Raw genomic sequence first — 22,733 nt, 5'->3', positions numbered from 1 at the left:
CCATCACTTAAACTGTTTCTGGGTAGGAAGCCAGACGTTTTAAGGATTTGATTCAGTTCTTGGTCCTGATGATCCTCGAGGAAGTAAAAAGTGTAAAAATGCCAAAAATGGGAGAATTTGTCTCAATTTACACTTGTGGTGCAGCATTTTAGATAAGCTAACGATTGCTCAGAACAATTTGGACATATCTTGATAAAGAATTACAGTGATGCAATGTAAAAGTAAAAAAAATGTTTGAACAAGTTGTATTAGGCAATTAAAAAATGAGTTACTACAAATGTGCTTTAAGTTCAGGTCCATATCCAGTTAAGAATAACAAGAAAGCCTCGTATTGGTACTCTAGGCCATGGTAAAGCCATTGAAAATTAAATATGTAATTAAATGGCGGAGAGTTCAAGGTCCAAAGACGTTTCCATGTTTAAATATGGAAGCAGCAAAATCCATCCAGTAATCAAGTAATGTTTACTGATGCATTTGATTTTTCCCCTCTTTAGCACAACAGCTGAGAGTTTGACCAACAACAATGAGGCTGAGCTGCAGAGACGATGTCAGGAGAGACAGCAGGAAATTGACCACATGCAGCAGGTGTTGGAGACCAAGATTCAGCTCCTGCAGGAGGTTCGCCTGCTCCACCTGTCACCAATAACACACAAACACACACTTGTGTCATCTTCACAAATCACTGATGTTTCACTGTGTGGGCTGCAGGAGGCCCAGCTAGCTCGTAGCGAGGCTGAGAGGATGGCCTCACTGGTCGGATCCCACTCCCACACTTCCCTCGTTTCACTGGACGCTGCCATGGAGGAGATCCCTGAGGATGAGAGACCTCCACACCTCCTGTCCCCGACCAACACCAGCAAAGACAGGCAAAAAAGACAGAAAGAGCTGAAATTAAAAAATGTTCTCAGGAACACCAAACTAATTAAATCAATCATCCGTTTCCATTCAGGCTAATCGAGGAACTGAGTAAAGAGCTTCGCTCCAAGGAGGCCTTCACCATGGAGCTCTGTGAAGAGAAGGAAACACTCACACTCAGGGTTGGAGAGCTGGAGGACCAGGTTCAAGACTTGTCTTCATCTCTGCTACAGAAGGACAAGGACGTTGAGGTATTTATGGTTGTCAAATCTAAAAATATTTCAGTATCTATCTGTGTAGTCTACTTTAAGAGAACAAAGCAAATATGTTTGTGGGGTTTTTTTACATTTAAGTGCGTGAGTCAATCTTTGATCTGTTCTGTGCACCTAGAATATTTTCTGTTTTTTACAGTTTTATCAAGAGGAACTGAGTCAGGAGAGGCTGCGAATTGAACAGGAGATGCAGGTTAGTGAGGCGCAGTAGATGAAACTTAATTTGTTTTTTTAGAACAACTACAGATTATCATTTTATTCCATTTATTGTTTTCTAGTACATGTTTGGGTTTTTCCCCCTACAAATATACTTTACTATTTTTTTAAATTTACCCTTTATTTATACAGATAGTCTCATTGAGTCACAAGAACTCACTTTCAAGAGAGACCTGTTTTTTGGGAGCAGATGACAGAGTGGGGAAAATGAGGGTGGAGGCAGGTGTGGGTGGTGTTTCACCTTTTCCACCCACATTTTGATGTTGTCAGTCCGGGATGTTGAACCTGCGACTTTCCGATCGCAGGCCTATCTTCTCTAACCTCTGCGCCACCACTTCCCTACATCATAGACAGAGCTGTCCCATAACAACCACTCATTAACAAATTACATAGATGCATAACGACAAAAAAAAGTATAAATACATAATTTACTTTTGAAAATTTTTAAATTTTGCATGGTTTATAACTATTGTTGGGGGGGGGGGGACTGCTGTTTGAAATCTTAAGCATTAATTAGTATGATATGGGGGCCAAGATGGGGTAGAGGCAGGGCAGCAGACCCGGGACCCGAAAGCCCCAGGCTCAGTCCCGAGCCATTGCACATCTCGTGGTGCCTCCAAGCAGGACACCCCATCCCCAACTGCCCCCGGGCACACCCAATAGCCGCCCACCACCCCACCCGGGGGTGGATGGGCCAAATGCAGAGAGCCAATTTCATCATTGTATGTTCCCATACAATGATGACACATAACACATTATTATTAATATTATTATACTCAGTGGGACTTTTGCCTCTCAGTGACAAACAATAGAAAAAACACTTTTTAAAAATAATGCACATTTATTTTTATCAGTCTCAGACCTAATAACAGTAGAGCACTTCATCAGAGAGACTCTGCCTCCTTATGGTAAAGCAGAGCTAAAACAGGTCACGTTTCAATCAGATTTATGGTCAATATTCATGGCATTTATTTTTCAAATGAAATTATTTAGAACATGATCAAATATTATGTTTAACTTTCAGTTTTGATACCAAGAAAGAAAAAAATTGCACTAATAAATTTTTCCCATTTTACTCACAAAAGCACAGTTTTCAGTTTCTAAAATGCACTTTTTCTCTGCAAAGTTTAATCATCTTAAACTAAATACTCCTAACAGTTCTATAAAAATGGGAGTCTGCAAAGAACTAAATCACCATTAATCAGTTGTTCATGATGCCAGAACAAGTAAACATAACTCTGTCTTCTTGCTGTAACCTTGCGTGGCGATGATTAAATCAGCTTTCTGGAGCTAACCGAGAGGAGCAGCATGACACAGACACAACTGTGTTCTTGTTAAACCTGCAGCGGTGCATTATGTCAGGCTGCCATCTTACTGAGGCTTTATCTCATCACATAAAGTGCCAGAATGTCATTTCATTCACAGGCTGTGGCTGCAGTGACATCCCCAAGGACACAAAGCACTTTATCAAAGCAGCAGCTGCGCTCTTTGCTCAGACAGAATTTTTTTTGTTAGTTTACAACCATAACATTCAGCTCTTCTAATCTTGGCCTATGAAATGTCTGTTCTGCTATTTGGCTGTATTATCGCCCACCATCATGAAAAATGGTTATACCTCAGTCATTTTTACATATACTGAGCTAAAATTAGGTGTGGTAGTAGCTGAGAGTCATCCCCCACACATACAGCAAGCTGGAACAGATTGCACCACAGCTTTGTTGACATGCAAGGTGACGTGTGTTTCTTCAAGGAATGTTTTCATTTAATTGTCTGTTTTTGCCTCCAGCGTGTTTTTTTTTTTTTTTTTTTTTTTTTTGTTGGACTTGCTTTGTTTGTGGCATCCCTCCAAGATTGTTTTAACTTGTAAATCGATTTGAATGAAGAATGCAAATGTACTTGAGGAGCAGGTTCTCAGCTCCAATCGTAGACTTGATGAAAGGAAACAGGAAAAAATGTATGTGTTTGAGAGCGCAAGTGTTCATCGGGCGACTGTTCACACTCAGAGGCTGTGATTGTCGTCAAAGTCTCCGCAGCCAAATATTAATGATGGTGACCAGTGTGTGTGTGTGTGATTACATTTCTAAGAAGTGTTGCCTTTCATATGTGCGTGAGTTCAGGCGTTTCTCTGATGGTGGTTCAGCAGTTCTAGTTTCATCTGAGCTGTCGATAGGTCGGGTCGATCTCTGAGTGCTCTGAGACCCCGGTGCTGATATCAGGTTGTGTTGTTGTTTCACCAGCCATGCGAGCTCTTAATTGACTCCCCAGACATTTAGCCAATAGATAACAGCTAGAGGAGGAGAGGTACTTAAATGAATAATTAATACACATATGATAGTTCAGATTAACCTTTTTATGTTTGATTTTGTAGCGTGCAATGAGTGCCATTATTTTGCCCAACAATTAGCTTTAACATGTTTCATGTAAATGCTATAATAAGTGCAAAAAAATATATTTGTCACACATGTGGCTGTCAGCAGCAGAAACATCTTATTTAGAGAAAATGTTTTAGGATTAGTAATTAAACTTCAAATAACCAACAATCAGACATCTTAAAGGTTATAAAAGCACTCACCTCTGACTCACATATTAATCAGGAGGGCCAGGATGTCCTGAATCTCTGCTGTGAGGGTGAATTGATGCTCTTGGAAGTCACAGCATGACCATCTGCTTGTGTTACTTAAAGGGAACAAAATATAGTCATTGTAGATAAAAACTTGCAGTTACTTTTACAGTCAAAACTTCTCTTGCTTTATTTTGTGTTTTTATCTCATTTTAGATGTATTTTTTTTATTTTTTTTATTCTTCTATGCTTTTATAGTCTCCTGTTTTGTATTGTCTTATCACTATTTGTGTTGTGTGCAGCACTTTGGCCCCACCGGCAGTTGTTTTTAAATGTGCTATATAAATAAATTTGATTTGAAATCTTCTCTTTTAAATAGCCCGATGCACAAACAAGAAAAAAAAATTGCATATGCAAATGGATTTTTTGGAAAATGTGTTAACAATAATGCCAGCGCATCTATCGTTTGTCTCATATTTATTCAATATAATGTTTTGACACCATTACCATTTATAAAAAGCACATGTGACGAAAACTTTTTGATATTTTGATATAGAACTGACTAAAATAGTTTGACTGTCAAAATAATAATTTAATTTGCGTGTATCACTTATAATTAACCAATAAAAATGGCCCTGTTTTGCTTTGTGAGTTATGACCCGAGCACCTGTGCATTCAGGCGCACAGAGCTGAGTAAACTAGGCGGGACGAAGTGACAGAGTTCCAGGGGGAACAACTAACGTATCGTCCCAGATAAATACAAAACAAAAACTATTTATCTGACTTAAATTAAAGATATAACCGTATTTTACAAATAGTATATTTGTTGTAAGTGAGAATACGAGTAGTTATTTATCCGTGGGCATGCCGGGTTGAGTGCATTGGTCTACTCCACCCCCCTGTTTTCTCAGAATGGTTCGCTCCGCCGCTGCGGTCCTGTCTCCCCGGCAGCCTCATCGCTGCTTTCTCTCTCCCGCTCAGGATTTCCGACATCACCGAGTCCTTCCTGTGCGTCTCTCTCTGAGTTTCCGTTATTAGCAGCTCTGAAATGAACGAACCGAGTCGGGTTCGGACGCGGACACCTGCGGGGGAGTCAGAGGATTGTCCTGCTCGGGCTGAATGTTGGTGCGGAGGCCGGAGAACCATCACAGCTCCGCGCGCAGGTTGAAGCTGTGGCGGCGCGCGGTGAGGCTCGCGTGTCGCTGTTGCCCTGGCGCGTGCGATGATGTTGGGAAATACGACGCAGCGGTTCATTAAGAGAGAAGGGACACTGAACAGAGGCTGCATCTGATTAAAGAGACATGCCCCCTGCGCCATATTCCTGATGCACCTGCACGTCCAGCTAATGTGGTGATCCTTACCTCGTTATGTGACATTCACAGCTTCTTCTTTTACCTCAAGCTTTTCCGTCCAGCCTGTTACCATACTCCACCTACAATACTGTAAATCTTTTTCATACCTACTTCCATTTGGACTTCTGTGTTTGAAATGACTATTTTTTTGTTATAAATTTACCCACAAGGATCCATGGTCCTTCCTAACAATATCCTTCTGCTCCTTGGTTGTTAAAAGTCTGTAGGATGCTTGATCTAAAGATGAAGGAGACCTGTCGTATCTGTGGGCGAGAGCTCTGTGGCAACCAGAGGCGATGGATCTTCCACCCTGCTGCCAAGCTCAACCTACAGGTGCTGCTGTCTCACGCCCTGGGTCGAGAGTTGACCCGAGACGGCAGGGGAGAGTTCGCCTGCTCCAAGTGCACCTTCATGCTGGACCGCATGTACCGCTTTGACACGGTCATCGCTCGAGTGGAGGCCCTGTCCATCGAAAGGTTACAGCGGCTCTTGCATGAGAAACATCGACTGAGGCTGTGCATCAGTGGGCTGTACCGCAAAACAAACTCTGATGAGGGGGCTTTGATGTTGACTGGAACCAGTGAAGGATCAGGAGATGGGATGGTGGATATTTCAGGTTTAGCCCATGCCAAGTATTGTGCCCTACTCCAGGAGGATTTGGTCTACTCTTTGTACGAGTCCTGGGCTGATGATGGAGTGGAGTGCCACCATCACCACCGCCCTCAGAGTTCTGCTGGTCCTGACTCAGAGGTTACAGGTGCAAGCTCACATCGCTGTGCACCAAGCACTCCCAGGAGGTGTCGGGGATGTTCCTACTGGCGCGTGCCAGACTCTGACTATGAAGCGGTCTGCAAGGTGCCCAGGAAGCTGGCTCGGAGTACTTCTTGTGGGCCGTCAACCAGATACTCGGCCAGCATTATAGGAGGGAGCCTGATTGGAGGAGGTGGAGATAGCAAACATGTTGAAGATTCAGAAGAAAACCCGTCTTCTCGAACTCTAGTCCCCGAGTCTCAGGAGATCTCTAGGACTTCAGACAGCAATCGCACTCTTGCTGGACAAGCCAGCTCCAGTCCATCAGTTGCATCTTTAGAGACAGCTGAAGAATACACTCGACATGGAGCCGAGACAGACGAACATCTGGGCTCCCACAGAGAAGACCACATATCTGACTGTTTATCTGAAGAACCCATGGAGATGCCACAAGTCTCACCTGGACCCAACTTGTCTCTGGCCTTCTGTTTGCTGCAAAGCTGTTCTGTCTACCGACCAGTCCGAAACATCAAGGGCAGCAAGCTCCCTGTCCTGCTTCGACAACGCTCCAGTAATGGAAGGCTTACCTTCCCTTACCATGTTTTAGGAACGCCTTGTAGAACCCCAGACACAGACCTCCACATGATGCCAACACCTGAGCTGGAGACCCCTCTGATAAGGGTGGATGATGGGGAGGATCATCACCTGAACTTGTTTGAGATGGAGGAGTTATTGGAAGATTTATACAAACAGTATCCTCCCCCACCTCCCCACCAGGTATTAATAAAAGGAGCGATCGTGCTGAAACTATTTCATTACATTATGATGATGATGAGCAGCAATTTTTACCAGTGCTTTGCAAATCCGCGGCATCGTAAGCGAACTGGCCTAACAGGCTTTGATGTTTGACAACATGCCAGTTCCTCAAAGAATTACTCCCATCCCTGTTTTAAACTAAGTAGCTTTGTAATCCAGCTGTCGGTTAACTTATCCAACCCGCAGCTTCTTGAAATAGCTTTGACTCGGCAGGATGTGAGCTGTGGTGCGTGCGTTTATTCCTTTTGTGTGCAGTCAAGTGTAAGTAAGCAGTCCTAATTATCAAATCGGTGTACACTTACAACCCCCCGCCCCCCCAGCAAATAGTGAACACAGTGTAGCTGTTTTTATATTCATGTTTACTATAATGTTGTTTAAGTGGGTTAATATCAGACATGTCTTGAGGCATGACGCCAGCCTTCACATTAGTGCTACACTGAATTTTCTGCTCCAGTATCCGTGGACAAAGGTACCTCCATCTGAATGCGGTACTACAAATCCATCTCACTCAAATCAATAATCTTTGTGAAGAGGATTCGGTTGTCTCTCAGTTGGACTCCAGTAAGAATGTGAGTTAGCTGTGCTTCCTCTTCCTCACCCTGTACTGCTGATTGAAGTAAGTTAGAAAAGTGGAGACACTAGAACAAAGTGTCTCCCACTACTGGCCTATTTTCATTTGCCCTTCAGGCAAAGAGCCACGCGATGTCAGACCACAGTATCATCTCTGCCCTGGTTGGCTACTACAATGACACTATTTAATGATATGTTTGGACAGCTGGAAAAAAGCTGCATCACATAAAACCATGTGAATTTGTTGATTTCTGCTCCACAGTAACACGGGCCATCATATAATAATATTCCTGGTTATGGCTAACCTGTATAAATAAAGGTTGAATGGATGCAGGGATAGCCAGAGGAGTTCTTTAGGTGCACTCAGTCATGCGCACTCATGCATGCAGATGCTCACAAACCAAACCAGTTACTCATTTTCCTTGCAGCTTTTTCCTGACTAAACACACAAACAAGCACAAATGATGCAGCTTGTATATCGGCATTATAAATGTAGTATTGGAGGTTATTTGTGATTTTATGCATTTCAAAGTAAAATATGTTCTAACACGTCAGTTCATTTCGATCAGATGACTTTGCAGATGTGTATAAATGCGTACTTGTTGCTGTTTTAATTGTCTCCATCTTGTGATTTTTTTTTTTTGCAGAAACTTGTCGAAGAGCAGCAGAGCCAACTCAACCAGTACGAGTGCGCGGCCGGCCAGTGTGTCGGTGAGCTGCAGAAGGCTCAGCTCCAGGTTCAGTCCCTGCAGGCTAAGATCCAGGAGAGCGAGGCCAACAATATGGTGAGACATTAACAAAAACAATACAGTTGGATATTTTCTACACAGTGGATCTGAGAATTTACAAAATCCAACTTTCTTTATTCTCTATTCCTAGAAGCTGCAGGAGAAACTGAATGAGATGGAGTGTGAGCTGCGTTCACTCCGCCAGGCTGCTCAGAGTCAGGAGAGGACCGTTCAGGGCCTCACAGAGTCCATCAGTACTAAAGACAGCGAGGTGTGTGTAGCTACACGTGTCTGTGCGAGATATCTGAACCTGCTTTACAAATGAGCTGATTTTTTTAATCATTTATTCTGCTCTAAGGCCCAGGAGCTGTACCATCTGATTGAAGGACAAAACAACACTCTGTGTAAGCTGCAAGAATTGGTCCATCGCAACCAACTTGCTCAAAGCCAGGTGAGACCCTGTTCATGTTTTGTGTTCGGATCCCTGATCATCAGTGAGAAAGGTGGAGACATACTGTCTGTCCTTTGTTCTCTAGGCTCCAGCAGGGATGAGCGAGTCCATAACGCTGGCCCAGCTGCAGAACGAGCTGGTCAGGGTGCAGGGCTCCTTGTTCTCCCTCGGCCTGGAGCTGGAGGCCAGCCAGAGGAGCCTCAGACAGAGCCAAAGGCAAGGAGACGACCTGCTGAAATTCAAGGATAGACTCAACTCTGACCTCCAAGAGGTGATGCAGCACAGGGAGGTCACAGAAAAACACAACCAGGTTAGTGATTGTTCTAAACGTGTGGTCCGATCAAACACGCGGGGCGCGGTGTGTAACCTCTCGTCCTGCTGCTGTTTGTAGGACCTGCGCAACGCCCTTCAGAAAACTCGCTCCGAGCTTCAGAGTAAAGAAGCAGCTCTGAAAGAGTGCGAGGCAGAGAAGTACGCAGCAGCGGAGGAAAAAGACAGGATCATCGAACAGCTCAAACACTCCCTGCAGGACAAGGAGCTTCAGCTGCAGGTGACAACACACACCTCACACAGACGTACGTTTTTCGTTTGCACAGATTTTTGACGTTGTCTTTTTAAATCTTATCTATAGGAATACTCTGAGATGATGGAGTCAACAAAAAGCTCCAAACCGAGAGATGTCCTGCTGGAGAAGCTAAGGGAGCGGATTAAAGAAAGAGACAGAGCTCTGGAGGTAAAGCGCTCACGGTGATGGTGTGCAGAAGTTCATGGTAGCCTCATTAAAACAAATGCTCTTGATATTAAATGCATTATTGTCAATCCTGTAAAACTCAAACAATTTAGACATCCTACAGTAGCTCTGGGTCAGTTTGTAGATTCTTATAATTTATATTTGATTAGCTTTTGACAAATATAAGGCTGAAATACAATCTGCTGACAACCGGATGTTGAAACGTGCGCTGATCAGCAGACATTTACTTTTTGCCTACAGCGCTCCATTGATGACAAGTTCTGCTGTCTGGAGGAACGCGATGGCCAGCTGAGGAGGCTCCAGCTGGCCCTCAGGGAGAAGGAGCGAGACCTGGAGAGACTCCGCTGCGTCCTGTCCAACAACGAGGAAACCATCACGGTACGTTTCCTAGCACGAGTCTGAGCCGCTGCGGTTCGGTTTACAGCTGTTTGCAGCGTGTAACTATTCTGTTTGGTTCCTCCTGCGATCCCCAAAACATCCAGAGTCTGGACGCTCTGGTGCGAAGTAAAGAACTGGAGCTGGAGCAGGCGGCGGAAGCCTACAGGAACCTTCAGTGGTTGGAGCAGAAGAGCGTGAAGGAAGAGAAAAACACTCTGAGAGAGAAAGATGCCATCATTAACCAGCTGCAGGCTGCTCTGCAGACATGCAGCCAGGAGATGCAGGTAAACACTTTTTTACCACAAACCTGTGTTACCAGTTTTAGTTTGCCAATTACAGCAGGTTTTCTGACACCGTTTGCTGTTTTGTGTGCATGTCCAGGACCTAACTGCTGCCCTCAGTGCCAGGGTGAAGGCTGGCCCTACTGAGGTTGTGGAAGAGCTTAAAGCTCGTCTGGCTCTTAAAGAGAAGCTCTTCCAGGAGCTGTTGTCAGACCGCAGCCGCCAAACTAATGAACACCAAGCACAGGTCCAAGATCTACTCAACACACTCGGCTCCAAAGACCAGTATCTGCAGGTAAGCAGCGGCACCGGTGTGGAAGCGTCAAGATCTGAGCACACGAACAAAAAGATTAATCAAACAGCCTTCGCTCTTTTTCTGTTAGGACTACTCCTACAGGCTTTCCTTGGTGATTAGTGAGCGGACAGGTCAGCAGCAGGAGCTTCGCAGACAGCTGGCACAAACGGAGCAGGAGCTGTGTGAGCTGAGGAGGGACAAGGAGAGAGACACGGGAGGAGAGATGGAGCACCTACGAAGGCTCCTCAAAGAAAAGGAATCCTTTATTAAGGTATCTGCTCATATATCCTGCTTTGTTTCTTCATGATTTGTCCTCGTGATGCTGATGGTACTTGTTGTGTCAGGAGCTGATTCAGGTGCAGGAAGAGGCGGTGCAAAAAGAGGCCGAGGCAGAAATGAAGGCTCTGAAGGAAGACATGCAGCTGGTGCTTAAAAAGGAGATGGAGGCTCAGGTGATGATGCACCCCACAAATAAAAAAATTAAAAAAAGTGCTACAGATTTTCTCACAACTATTTCTCTTTCTGCAGAAGGAGATTTCTGATCTACGCTCTTCTTTGGAGGAAGCAAAAGGCAGCGCTGATCACCAAGTAGGATTTTTCTCACAATTGGACAACGTTTGTCTTGCTTAAGAGGGATTGACTTAATGAATAATTATGAATGTGCTTTAGTGTGTGCTGGAGCAGCTGGTGTCTGAGTACAACAAGCTGAATGAGGCCCTGAAGGTTGAGAAAAGATTATACCAAAAATTAACTCGCCATCACAAGAGTGACGGGTAAGGAGGATGAACCCACATCTTGTGTTGTCCTAATATCTGTGAATATAAGTCATTAGAGTTCTACATTTTTCACCTTTTGCTGCAGCTCCGAGAAGATCCAGACTCTCCATACCGAGCTAGATTCTGTTCAGGCACTGCGCGGACAGTTGGAGGAGGTCCTGGGCAGGACCTGTAGCCTGGCCCTGGCACTGGAAAGGGCAGCTAAAAGGCAGCCTGACGTTGGAGGTGGGAACGGGCAGGGTCCAGCCTCCGAGGCTGCAGGCTGCATTCTCACTAACGCTCCTTGATGCACTCCTGAGTCATGCTCGTGCTCTAAATGTGAGACAGAGCTGCTTTCAACCACTGAGAGTCGAGTTTAGAAACGTTTAAAGGGTGGAAATGATGAGGCGAGTCAATTTAATGCAGAATTGTCTTTCAGTTTGGAGGCAGCTCTGTCCTGTTAGCTCTACTCAGAGTTGAGTAGTCTGAAATGAAAATGTGCAACTCTGAGTTTTATTTATTAACCTGTGATTGTTGTGTGAATATGTTTTTTGTTTTTGATAACTGCCTGCGTTGTAGTTTCTATATGCCATTTCTGTGTACCATCTCTCACCGGTGTCACTTCCAGCCTTACGGTCACAGTAAAGACTCGTGCTGCGGAGAAACTCAAGCTCATGCCTTACAGTGAAACGTCTCACCGTCCATCGTCTTATCATCCGTTTGTCTGCAGGATGTGCACACTTTACAAAAACCCAAGTTAAAAATAAATAAAATGCAGCCTTGTATCTCAATTTGTATCTGGGGTTAATGTTTAGCTTTTATTCAGCTGTTTGTGGGGTCAACTTTCTCAGAAGTTCATGAAACAAGCTCGTTAGGTCGAACCTGAGAGGTACGTCTTATTACAGATTAATGTGACAGTAACTTTTTTAAAGATTTGCTTGAAATCAAGTATCAGTTCTAGAAAGTTTTTCTCTGATCCTTTTTTTTTTTTTTAACCTCTAAGATGGAATTATTGTTAAGTCTTTTGTGTTTTAAATGCGTAAAAAATAAACGTGCTTGCCTTTTGTCAAGAGCACTTTTGCTATGGTCTTATTATTAATTTTGTTCAACTGGGAATTTATTTGGAAAAAAAAAAAAAAAAGTTCCAAACCTAAAATCCCAACTCCTGCTCCTTTAAAACAAAATCAAACCTCTTTGTGTTTTTCCTTTTTGAATCCTAAAAACACATTTTTGCCCTCAACCTCCCCGTTTATATGTGGAAGCTTACACAAGACCACTCGCTGCACACGTGTTTGAACGTCACAAATCAAACCTAAGACGTTAAATCTCATCATCCATGTCAGTGATATTTGTCCAAGTTAGTTTCTCCATGTTCCTGCATGAGACTGTGGCATGGTCTGATTCATGTTTGCATGGCTGTAACACCCAGATGTTTTCAAAATCACCAAAAATAAGGGCTGTATGATGACATGGGGGAGACAAAGTTGATGTAACACCAAACAACACACCACAGAGTGAAAACAGCCCCAGAGCGCATCATGACACCAATAAAAGTTCCCTTCATTGGTAACAAAAAACAGATTTATTTCAATAATAAAGCCCCTTTCCCTTTAAAATCCCTCCCAGCCACTTTTCCACGGAGCCTGTTTCCACTCACATTCTTCTCTTTCTTTGTATCACTGCACACAGTCCGTAAACAATGCAACACAAAAGAAATACGATACAAGATAAACCAGCAGCACGACTTCTTCACGTGCAGGATCCATAACGCCCGTGTGAGAGTTCAGGATAATAATAAAGAGCAGCTCTCTTAAACAGCCACAGCTGAGCTGCTCGAGTGTTTTTGGCTGGTGAGCAACTCGTGACATAACGTTTCCCATCAGCCCCATGACTTCCAATGTGGTGATTCAGAGCAGAAGGAAAGGCTGAGGTAGAAGTAAAAGAATAACAGGAAGAAGAAAGGGGGGAAAAGGTTAGGATTTATAATTAAAGACGCACAGAGTGTTTTGTTCTTACACGGTTATTGTGTTTCCAGAGCTCAGTTCAGAAGAGGAGGGAGATGATGAAGATGGCAGCAGTGAAGAGTTCACGGACAGCATAGAGGAGGATGACAGGAGTTTAGACTCAATTCAGGTAAAATACTTTTGCTACTTCAATTGATTTAAAACAAAAGATTTGGTCACTGAACAAAAAAAAATAACGCTTGGTTTTTGTCTTGAAGGCTCAAAGAGCTGGAGGTGTGACTGAGGAGCTGGTAAGGGGCTCGTTACTCCGAAATGCTGACATAAAACACCTTGAAGAATCTAAGGAGACGCTTGAAGCCGAGCTCGAAGAAATCCAGTCCCAGCTGGAAAAGGATGGATTCAACTCCTTTGCTGAGATGAGGTGCAGAAATGTTCCAAGTTTTGTGTGACTTCCAGTTCCTCTGGATTGTTTGAGAAGGTGGATTTCATTTTGGCAACGTTGTGTATGTGTGTGTGTTCCTGCTAGGTCTGCCCTTCACAGGCTTCAGAAGGAAAATCAGGTTTTGAGGGAAGATCTGAGTCCACCTGGAGTGGTGGGCCTGAGTGAAAGCACAGTGAATAATTTGAATCAAGAAAAGGAGGAGGGTGGTGTGGAAGATGATGTAGAGGTAGCATCGCAAGTGGTGTCTGGAAAGCGAGGTCCCCCTTGTCCTAGTCAGAGCAACGAGTCGGGGAAGAGGCTCTGCACGAGGCCGTGCTCCCTGGACCTGACGTCCCACCAAACTCAGGCGGTAACTTCAATCCTCTTTATGTCGTACGGCACCATATTCAGGAGTTTTCCCTCCATTATGGTGGTAGATGCAGTTCAGTGGTTCATATTATGACATTCAAATAATTAAATGTTTCTTTGAAGTCCTTATTTTTTTTGTTTCTGAACCTGTTTGTTGCTGCAGAAGGTAGAATCATCTAGTGGCATCAATGAGGTGGGGGCGCTCTGTCAGGACATTAAAAAGGGTCTTCATGAGCAGGCTGCTTGTCTTCTGTCTGACTTAACTCTGAGCTGCAAGGAGATCCGAGAGCTGCAGGAGAGACTGATGGTGTCTGAAGCCACGGTCCAGGCTCAGGCTGAGCAGCTGAAGGACCTCAGAGATCTTCTCAGTGAGTTTGTCTGCAAAGATTTGATTTAAAAAGTCCATAAAACCACAGTCAGGTTCTGATTTCCCTCTGTGTCCATGCAGCAGAGACATCGGTCCAACAGGCTAATAAGCAGGTGCAGGTGGACCTCCAGGATCTGGGTTACGAGACCTGCGGCCGCAGTGAGAACGAAGCGGAGAGAGAAGACGCCAGCAGTCCAGGTGATTCACTCAGATCTCCTGTTTGTCAAACACACTCACAGCTCTCATTTAGTTTTCAGCTTTTCAGCATGTCTCTCCCTTTCTTCTGCTCTCAGAGTTTGATGACTTGGAGATGTGCACATCACTGTCCCACCATCCGAGCTTTGACACTGGCTGGTACTCTGGAAACAGAGGAGCTTGTGAAACAGAGGATGAGACGGCGTCCCTCCAGCGCCTGGTCCAGGATCTGCACTCACAGCTGACCCGTTGCCACAAAGTGATCCGAGGACTGCAACTCCGTGTCCGCTCCTTGTCTACCACGAGCGACTACGCCTCCAGCCTAGAGCGCACCCCTCGGAAGGTAGTACCTTCACAGTCTAGGGCATCTAATGTCTTCTAGAAGTATTCTACATTTTGTTTCATGCTCATTTTTTAGGTTAACTGGGCGTTTGAGAAATCCCCAGCCCCTAGCGGTGCAGAGGAGGACGAGGGCTGGATGTCTGACACCCAGGGAGTTCGCTCTGGTTCCAGGCCCAGTAGGGAGCTGCAAGAGCTTATGGAACGAGTCGCTTCCCTTGAGGCTCAGCTGAAGACCAACAGAATGGAGGGCAAAGGTCAAGAAGAGGAGGGGAAATGTGTCACCTGGCCTGGGTGAGAAGAAACGAATTTGAAGGAGGAAGGAGAGTTAATAAATAAATAAAAACCTCCTTATATGCTTTGGTTCGTTTTGCTCCTTTCTGATTTACTTCCTTTCTGTGCAGGAAGTACAACTCTTTGATTCAGGCACAAGCTCGCGAGCTGTCCCACTTGAGGCAGAGGATGAGAGAGGGGCAGGGTGTCTGCCACATCCTGACACAACACCTGGGAGATACCACCAAGGTGCTGCAGTTTGTGTTCACTCAGTTACTGATGATGTTTCTGTCACTGCAGCACGAGCCCGATCCTTGTATTCTCACGCTGGTTCAAACTCTCACCACCTTCCAGGCTTTTGAAGAGCTCCTGCGAGCCAACGATGTCGATTACTACATGGGTCAGAGCTTTAGAGAGCAGCTGGCTCAGAGCAGCGCCCTGGCACAAAGAGTTATCACCAAGATAAGTGGACGTAAGGACAATCTCCACATCGCAGCACAGAAACCCACTTCACTGTTGTCTTCCTTTTACTAAAGCAGCATTAATCCACCTGTTTTGTATATAATTTTTTGTTTTATTGCTACAGGGGAGCATGCAGAGAGCCATGATGATAAGACGGGTCATGAGCTACTTGCCTTAAGGTTCGTCAACTTGATTATTGCCCACCGCCGAAAGGCAAAGGCAGACAATAATGTTTTTGAGTGTCTTATCTGTTAGAAAATATCTTATAAGACACAAAACGAATTTCAATTAAACTTGCAAAAATATTCATTAGATGAACTTTTGGAAACAACACAACTCGAGCTGGCTGCAGCTAACATAAAAATGGCTATAGCTTGGTCAGTTTTACAGATACTGAACTAAGATTTGACATGGGAGCTGAGAATAACTCACAACACATGCTCTGAGCATAAGTTTGCATAAATAAGTATTTTTGAGGTTTAACCAAAAACGACTACAACTTCTTAATTTATCAACATTAGTTAAAAAACTCTTGCATGAAAGGCATCAGGCAATATGCATTCATTTAAGGAAAGCTAGGCCTTTAATATTGTGTGGCAAAAATCTTATTAGGCAATATACGGTGAACATACACCTTTTTGTGTCTGATTCAACCACAAAGCACGCTCTGAAAATTATGTTTTATAAGTAAATATGCTTTATTGCTTCACAATTTCAAACTTTACATCATCATTTGGAAAAGACAGAGGTGTCACTCAGTGCTCTGACAGTCTTAGCTTTAGCTCTTTACTTTGCAGAGCTCTGACCATAGATATATCTATGGCTCTGACTGGTTGAGTCATTAGTTTCCTGTCACGTGATACCCAGTGATCTGGGTTCCACATGGTCGCTTAAGTGCCAGGATGGTGTTCATCCATGCTCACAGGTTATTTGAAGAGCTGTAGTTCAATAAACAACCTGCAGGTGTCCCACTAGGCAACTCTAAAACTGGTTGCCAGGTAAAGTTAAAATGTCTTATTTACCCACTCCTTTTCTGTGCACATGTTCAACAAACACAACACACACCTCATCTTAGAATATCTGTACTCAGCTTATATGCCAGTTTAGGTCAATATACTATAATTTTAAAGCCAAAGTACTATAGTTTATAATTTCTTATCTGGCAACCCAATTGACATGGAAACTACAGCGTTTTCATGTAAACTCGCTCATTTTCAGTTTAGCCCCAATAAACATTGAAAACATTGAAAAAACACTAACGTTTCCAGAGGTTGTTCTCATGCAAGTATACTAGGTAGATCACTTTGACTTGATCGTTTTAAAAGGAGCTTGCATGATGAAAAAGTGTGGGCACCCCTGATTTAGGTGCTCTTTATTTTTTAGGCTTTCTCAGAAAATGTGTCTGATTCTCGTCCTGTGTGCTCGTGCAGGCTGAGCAAGGAACTGCAGAAGAAAGATAAACTCATTGAGTCGCTTCACACCAAACTGCATCAGCATCCAGAGACCCCGTCCAGCTGCCACGCCCTCTCTGAGACCACTGACCATTCAGACAGGACCTCCTTGGTGTCTGATGAGTACCAAACCCATGAAGACCTGGAGCTGGGATCAGACTTGGACACCAGAGAGTTTCAGGAGGAGCAGCAGCAAGGACACATATCAGATGGTACAGTTGAGCTTCATTTTTCTTTTGTTTTAGATCTATTTTTCTATTCCTTCACTTTTCATACCCCTCTTGTAGTCCCTCCATTTCTCCATTCTCATGGTCTCCTCAAGTCTCCCAGCAGCTGTCCCAACATGCTTTGCTCAGCCACTCTGGGTCTGAACCCTCAGACAGCTGGAGGTATGGCACTCAGAGGGCTAAACAAACACTTTTTCACACGTTTTGTTCCTGTACGTTTAATTTCCCATTATTCTCCACCAGCACCGTTCAGTGCTCCTGTTTCCTCCCTTTCTGTCCCCTCGCCTGGCCCTGACATCTGGGGTTATGACCCCCGGCCCAGGGCCCTGTCTGTGATCGCTGTTCGCCCAGAGCTGGACACGCTGTACAAACAGATGCAGACCAGGGGTGAGGGGCCGCAAACAGTGTGTGGCATGGCGAAAACGTTTGGCTTGTGTGTTTTTCTGACTCTTTGATTGTCCTGGGAATATTTCGCTCAGCCTTTCTTTCCGTTGTGCGATTTCAGGCTTTCCACTTCCCCATGACCAGACTCTGTTCAGTCTTTCACCTGGTGCTCATAACCAGCACGATTTCTCCACCTTCAACCAGCGATCACAACATGCCTTTCAACAGTACCAGCTTGGTGGCATCTCTGAGGGCCACTCTCTTCGCGCCGACTCAGGTCTAATGTCAGGAAGGCCTTTATGGGACATGGAGAACTTTGTTCAGCCAGTTGAAGGGTATGCCGGCCACCAAACAGGAAGCAGCCAAGCAGGTGTGACCAATTAATTTTGAAGATGTTTAACATAAGCTTCATCTAGTATTTAAAAACTTGAACCAGCAATGTAACAAATGTATATACCTCAAGGGATGAGTTTGATAGAGGAGCACCTGCAGGAAGTGAGGTGTCTCCGTCAGCGCCTGGAGGAGTCCATCAGAACAAATGAGAGGCTCCGACAGCAGCTGGAGGAGAAGCTGACTTCTTCTGGACACGAAGGAGGTGGTCTATTCTCACACATCTAAGTTATAACCAGTATTTTACACCATAATGAAATAATCGTCCCTTTTTGTTCAGGAGCGCCAACAAACATCTATATTCAGGGCCTGGACACAGTCACTCAACTGTCTAATGAAGTCAGAGTCCTGAAGGAGGAAAACCTCGCTCTACAGTCCCGCCTGCAGGCCAACACAGGTCATTCATCGCACTGCTGACAGACACTGAACAGAAAATTGTTTGATTTTGTGGCATCATGTTAACCCCATCCGGTGTCTCTTCTTTCAGACACAAACGAGGAGGCGGTGCAGTTGCGAGAGGCGGTGTTTACTGCACACACCCGTCTGAAGCAGGCAGAGCTGGAGGCTGAGCAGTGGAAGGAGGAGCTGCGACGCCTTCAGGCGCACACTCAGGAGCAGGGACAGCAGATTCACACGCTCAGGCAGGAGCGACAGGCCAGCCAGGACAAAACGAACAGGTTGGTGGGTTTAAAAAAAAAAAGAACCTTCTCCGTCAGGTTTTTCCTTTTGCTTCAGACAGTTGTGATGGTTTGTGTTTGGCCAGGCTGCAGCATGAGGTGTCTCTGCTGCAGCAGCAGCTGAGCGAGAGCAGGGAGCTGATCCACTCCCTGCAGAGTGAACTGCACGTTTATGACCGAGTGTGTTCGAGCACCAAGGCTAACAAAGGTCAGTATATTATCTGAAAGGTTTAGTTATTAGTTTCCCATAATTTTGTTGCATTGGCTTCATCTAGTGGCTGATTGGAGAATAGTAGAACGATTTGCATTTTTAGCCCTTGAGGTTTAAATTTTTTATTTTTTTTTGCTAAAATGAGACCAAAAAAAAAAGTTTTTTAGACAAAGGACGCTTTTTTTCCTCAATGTTTATTTATACAAAATAAGTACAACAAAAAATTGCAGCAACAAACATGGGTCGAGGCTTAACCTCATAGGACCTGGACTCTAGCATATGTGGATGCCAGGTCCTAGGAGGTTAAGGCAGGCATGAGAGTATAGAAATACACGCAAATAAAAGTGAAAATATGGTATGTCCATATATATACAGTAGAAATTCATTACAGAGTGTATTTGTATTTTGCATTGGTACAGTAATTTAAAGTGGGCAAATAAGAAAAAATACAAGTTAAAAAACATGTAAATCTGGATTTTAGCATGGAAAATTTACAGCTGTGCTCATGAAATTTGACTAATATTACTATTAAGTTTACAGCAAAAACTTTCTTTCTGGAATATTCAAACTGAAGAAAACGAAAAGTATAGTTTTAGCGTTAGACGGTAGGTCCATTTCTAACTTTCTGTTCACAAACAAGAAGATATTTTTCCAGAACAACTGAGTATAAGGACAGACCCAGAAAAGAGAGTGATGGTCTCCTCAGAGCTGTGGCAGAGAGAACACATTGGGTCTTTGGACGATACTTGGAGATTATACTGACAGGACAGCATTTATGCAGAATCTTTAGGGACACTTCTCAAATCTTATTAGTTATGAAACGTTTTCTAGGCACTTTCCAACAAATATGACTAAATAAATCATCCCAGAAAAAGTGGACAAGAGGACATAGAAATGACTGTATGTCCTCTCCAGGGTACCTGTGTGAGGTGGCGGGTCTTCCGGTGGAGCTGGGGGAGCTGCTGGGGGAGGTGAGGAGTCTGCGAGCGCAGCTGCAAAGCAGCGTACAGGAAAACAGCGCCCTCAAACAGCTGGAGCTCCACAAGCAGCTGGAACAGAAGCTGGGCGTTGGGTCTCCACGGACTCCGTCTCTGTCCGCCCTCACCGCCAGTCCTCAGAGAGAAAACTTCTACAGACGGCAGCTGCTGCACGGTTCGACAGAGCTTTCTAAACATAACCCCAACGCACCGCACAACATGTTTGAGAGGCTCTGCGTGCTGCTGGTTTGTGTGTGTGATGTGTGTGTGTGTGTGCTCCGCAGACCCTGCTCCGTCTCCACCAGTCAGGGACATTGGTCTGTTTAACTGCGGATCTCCTGGCCCCCACTACTCAGACCTGGATGACAGCCATAGCACTGCAAATGGTGTGGATTAACTGCAGCTATAGTGCAGCACTTACATTTGACTTGATATTTTCAGTTTATTATAAATAAACTGAACTGCTTTGCCATAATACTGCAACCCTAATTCCAAAACAGCTGTGACGTTGTGTAAAACATATTCAACTAACTGAATTCAATGGTTTGCAAATCTCATAAATGCATATTTTATTCACAGTGGTTCACAGTAAACATAACAAATGATTATGAATGGTACAATGTTTATGACAAATTGAGGTAGTTTTGTATTTAATGGCAGCAACACGTCTCAAAGAAGTTGACACAGCGGCAACAAAAAGTTTTAAAAGTAAGTGGTATTAGTAATAAACAGTTTATTTGTTATTGTTAATTGGTAACAGATCAGTAAGAGGACTGGACATAACAAGAGCATTTTAGAAAGGCTGAATCTCTCTGGTTTACCAGTTTGAGAACAACGATGTCTAAACATAATGGAACAATTTCTTCACGAAAAAATCGGTAAGACTTTGAATATCCCATCTTCTGAATTTCATAATATTAATAAAAGATTTCAAGAATTTGGATCAATCTCTGAGCTCAAAGGACAACGTCAAAAGTAGATGTTTGTGAACTTTGGGCCCTCAGGCAGCTCTGCATTAAAAACAATTCTGCTCTGGACATCTCTGCATGGGCTCAGAAACAATTCTATGAATCATTTTCAAAAATGATTTACACACAATTCAAAAGCCTGCCTCTCTGATGGTATGGGGGTGCATTAGTGCTTGTGGCTTGAGCAGCTTCCACATCTAGAAATGCACCAATAATGCAGTAAAGTTTTATAACATGATCAAGTAAAAAATGTAGAAAACAATGCATGACACCGCTGAACAACCTGAACCCTACACGAGCCAGGAACAGGACAACATTCTCCTCAGTCTGTTGTTAAACAGTCGTCCCAACTTTTTTAGATACCTTGTTGCCATAAAATTCAAATTTTGTTTAAAACACTACTATTTCTCAGTTTGAACATTTGATATGTTTACTATGTCCCACTGTGATTAAAATGTGGGTTTATAAATTTGCAAATCATAGCATTTTGCTTTTATTTACATTTTAATCTACATCCTGTTATGCCATATGGGTTTTCCTTTACTTATTTTTTTAATCTGCGTGCATTGCATAAATTCTAAACTTGACTAATTCTGTATCATGTGAAAAAATATCAATAAATCTTTACGTCACAGTCTTTCCCAAATTTGTAATCGTTCTGGTTTATCTCACACAGACCCTCTCGACCCACACTCTGAACTGGAGGGGGAGGCACCAGACGGATCGTTTGCAAACCGTAACGGTCGCCACGCCATCGGCCATGTAGACGACTTCAGCGCTCTGCAGCAGCAAGTCCTGGAGGGCCGAAGTCTTGTCCAGCGCATGGAGACCACCCTGCAGGCCTACCTTGGCCCACCGCTGCTGGAGGGCAAAGAGACAGAAAGCAAAGAACTGGTCTGTTTCCAAAATCCAAGCTGTGAGAAATAGTTGTACAGAAAAAAACACACACATATATATATTTATATATCTAATTTAGATCTGCCCTTAGGTTCTGGACTATGGATGTGTAAAGAGCCTTCAGTTCAACACCAAAACTCTGAGACAGATCTTGGAGGAGGCAGCAGCTCTGCTGAAGATGTTCTGGAGAGCAGCTCTTCCAAGCACTGATCCCCCCACCCAAAACCTCAAGAAGGTTTGAAAGGCCACGTTATACGTTTTCACTGATTTAAAGTTTCAAACATTTTGGCCCAAAAAAACAAAACAATGAGCAAATATACTCATTGTGTGTGTGTTTCTAGGAGCAGTGCATGCAGGAGGAGATTTTATCCCTCAAACTGCGAATATCTGAGCAAGAAGAGGTTCTCAGGGGGACGGTTCAAAGACTGAGGAACACCAGTCGCACCAAGGAGAGCATGGAGCACTTCATAGTCAGCCAGCGTGAGTGATCATGTGAATTTTGGGAGGAAGCGAGTAAAACCAAAGATCAAAAAATGCGTACTGTATTTTCCTGAGTATAAGTCGCATCAGTCATAAAAAGAATCATGAAGATTAAAAAATCATATATAAGTCGCTTTGGCATATAAGTCACATTTATTATGCATCACAGCTGACCTGTCGCATTTATTATGCATTTATTATGCATTTATTATGTATTTAATATGCACTAATTTAACGGTCAAAATAGCTTCATTTAGCCTAGGCGGCACAACGCCTTCCATCCATCCATCGCGGCCGGAGCCGGTGTGTCTCAGTTTAACTTTTCCTTAATAAATGCACTTTAATGGTCAAAACAGCTTCATTTTGTCTGAGCGGCGCAGCACCATCCATCCATCGCGACTGGAACCGCAAACTTTCCAGTGTTCCTCCACCTGCACCAACTGAGTGAAGTGAGCGCGCATGGGAGGACTTGCTGTTGCAGTTCTTTGAAATTTAAAGCATCAGTCAAAAATGCGTTATGAATATGGAAAAAAAGTATACAAGTCGCTTCAGTTTATGTCGCAGGACTGACAAATCTATGCAAAGAAACTGCGACTTAAGCCCTATTCGCACGGGATTAGTTTTACCTAGGGACCACATACTATTTGTAAT

At 43.9% G+C, this 22,733-nt stretch overlaps 1 protein-coding gene across 1 annotated transcript in view; it reads left to right on the top strand.

Annotated features, from left to right (window-relative positions):
* Positions 1-22,733, top strand: part of LOC119415141 (myomegalin) — a 47,063-nt gene that overhangs the window by 16,764 nt on the left and 7,566 nt on the right. The window contains exons 5-45 of the mRNA XM_037682288.1: positions 495-618; positions 709-866; positions 950-1,106; positions 1,267-1,320; positions 8,039-8,176; positions 8,271-8,390; positions 8,478-8,570; positions 8,656-8,880; positions 8,962-9,120; positions 9,202-9,303; positions 9,562-9,699; positions 9,804-9,983; positions 10,081-10,275; positions 10,364-10,546; positions 10,620-10,727; positions 10,804-10,863; positions 10,945-11,048; positions 11,137-11,276; positions 13,066-13,163; positions 13,252-13,415; positions 13,521-13,785; positions 13,948-14,152; positions 14,233-14,349; positions 14,445-14,689; positions 14,765-14,979; positions 15,090-15,207; positions 15,313-15,430; positions 15,545-15,599; positions 16,851-17,083; positions 17,159-17,260; positions 17,342-17,485; positions 17,604-17,852; positions 17,946-18,077; positions 18,153-18,269; positions 18,360-18,549; positions 18,636-18,757; positions 19,676-19,912; positions 20,022-20,123; positions 21,382-21,599; positions 21,694-21,837; positions 21,944-22,082. Coding sequence (XP_037538216.1) covers positions 495-618; positions 709-866; positions 950-1,106; positions 1,267-1,320; positions 8,039-8,176; positions 8,271-8,390; positions 8,478-8,570; positions 8,656-8,880; positions 8,962-9,120; positions 9,202-9,303; positions 9,562-9,699; positions 9,804-9,983; positions 10,081-10,275; positions 10,364-10,546; positions 10,620-10,727; positions 10,804-10,863; positions 10,945-11,048; positions 11,137-11,276; positions 13,066-13,163; positions 13,252-13,415; positions 13,521-13,785; positions 13,948-14,152; positions 14,233-14,349; positions 14,445-14,689; positions 14,765-14,979; positions 15,090-15,207; positions 15,313-15,430; positions 15,545-15,599; positions 16,851-17,083; positions 17,159-17,260; positions 17,342-17,485; positions 17,604-17,852; positions 17,946-18,077; positions 18,153-18,269; positions 18,360-18,549; positions 18,636-18,757; positions 19,676-19,912; positions 20,022-20,123; positions 21,382-21,599; positions 21,694-21,837; positions 21,944-22,082 — 6,167 coding nt within the window. The remainder of the gene's footprint in view (positions 1-494; positions 619-708; positions 867-949; positions 1,107-1,266; positions 1,321-8,038; positions 8,177-8,270; positions 8,391-8,477; positions 8,571-8,655; positions 8,881-8,961; positions 9,121-9,201; positions 9,304-9,561; positions 9,700-9,803; positions 9,984-10,080; positions 10,276-10,363; positions 10,547-10,619; positions 10,728-10,803; positions 10,864-10,944; positions 11,049-11,136; positions 11,277-13,065; positions 13,164-13,251; positions 13,416-13,520; positions 13,786-13,947; positions 14,153-14,232; positions 14,350-14,444; positions 14,690-14,764; positions 14,980-15,089; positions 15,208-15,312; positions 15,431-15,544; positions 15,600-16,850; positions 17,084-17,158; positions 17,261-17,341; positions 17,486-17,603; positions 17,853-17,945; positions 18,078-18,152; positions 18,270-18,359; positions 18,550-18,635; positions 18,758-19,675; positions 19,913-20,021; positions 20,124-21,381; positions 21,600-21,693; positions 21,838-21,943; positions 22,083-22,733) is intronic.

The sequence above is a fragment of the Nematolebias whitei genome, chromosome 9, assembly GCF_014905685.2.
Source record: "Nematolebias whitei isolate Nwh7 chromosome 9, NemWhi1, whole genome shotgun sequence".
NCBI classification, from domain to species: Eukaryota; Metazoa; Chordata; class Actinopteri; order Cyprinodontiformes; family Rivulidae; genus Nematolebias; species Nematolebias whitei.
This window is presented reverse-complemented; position numbering and strand designations above follow the sequence as displayed.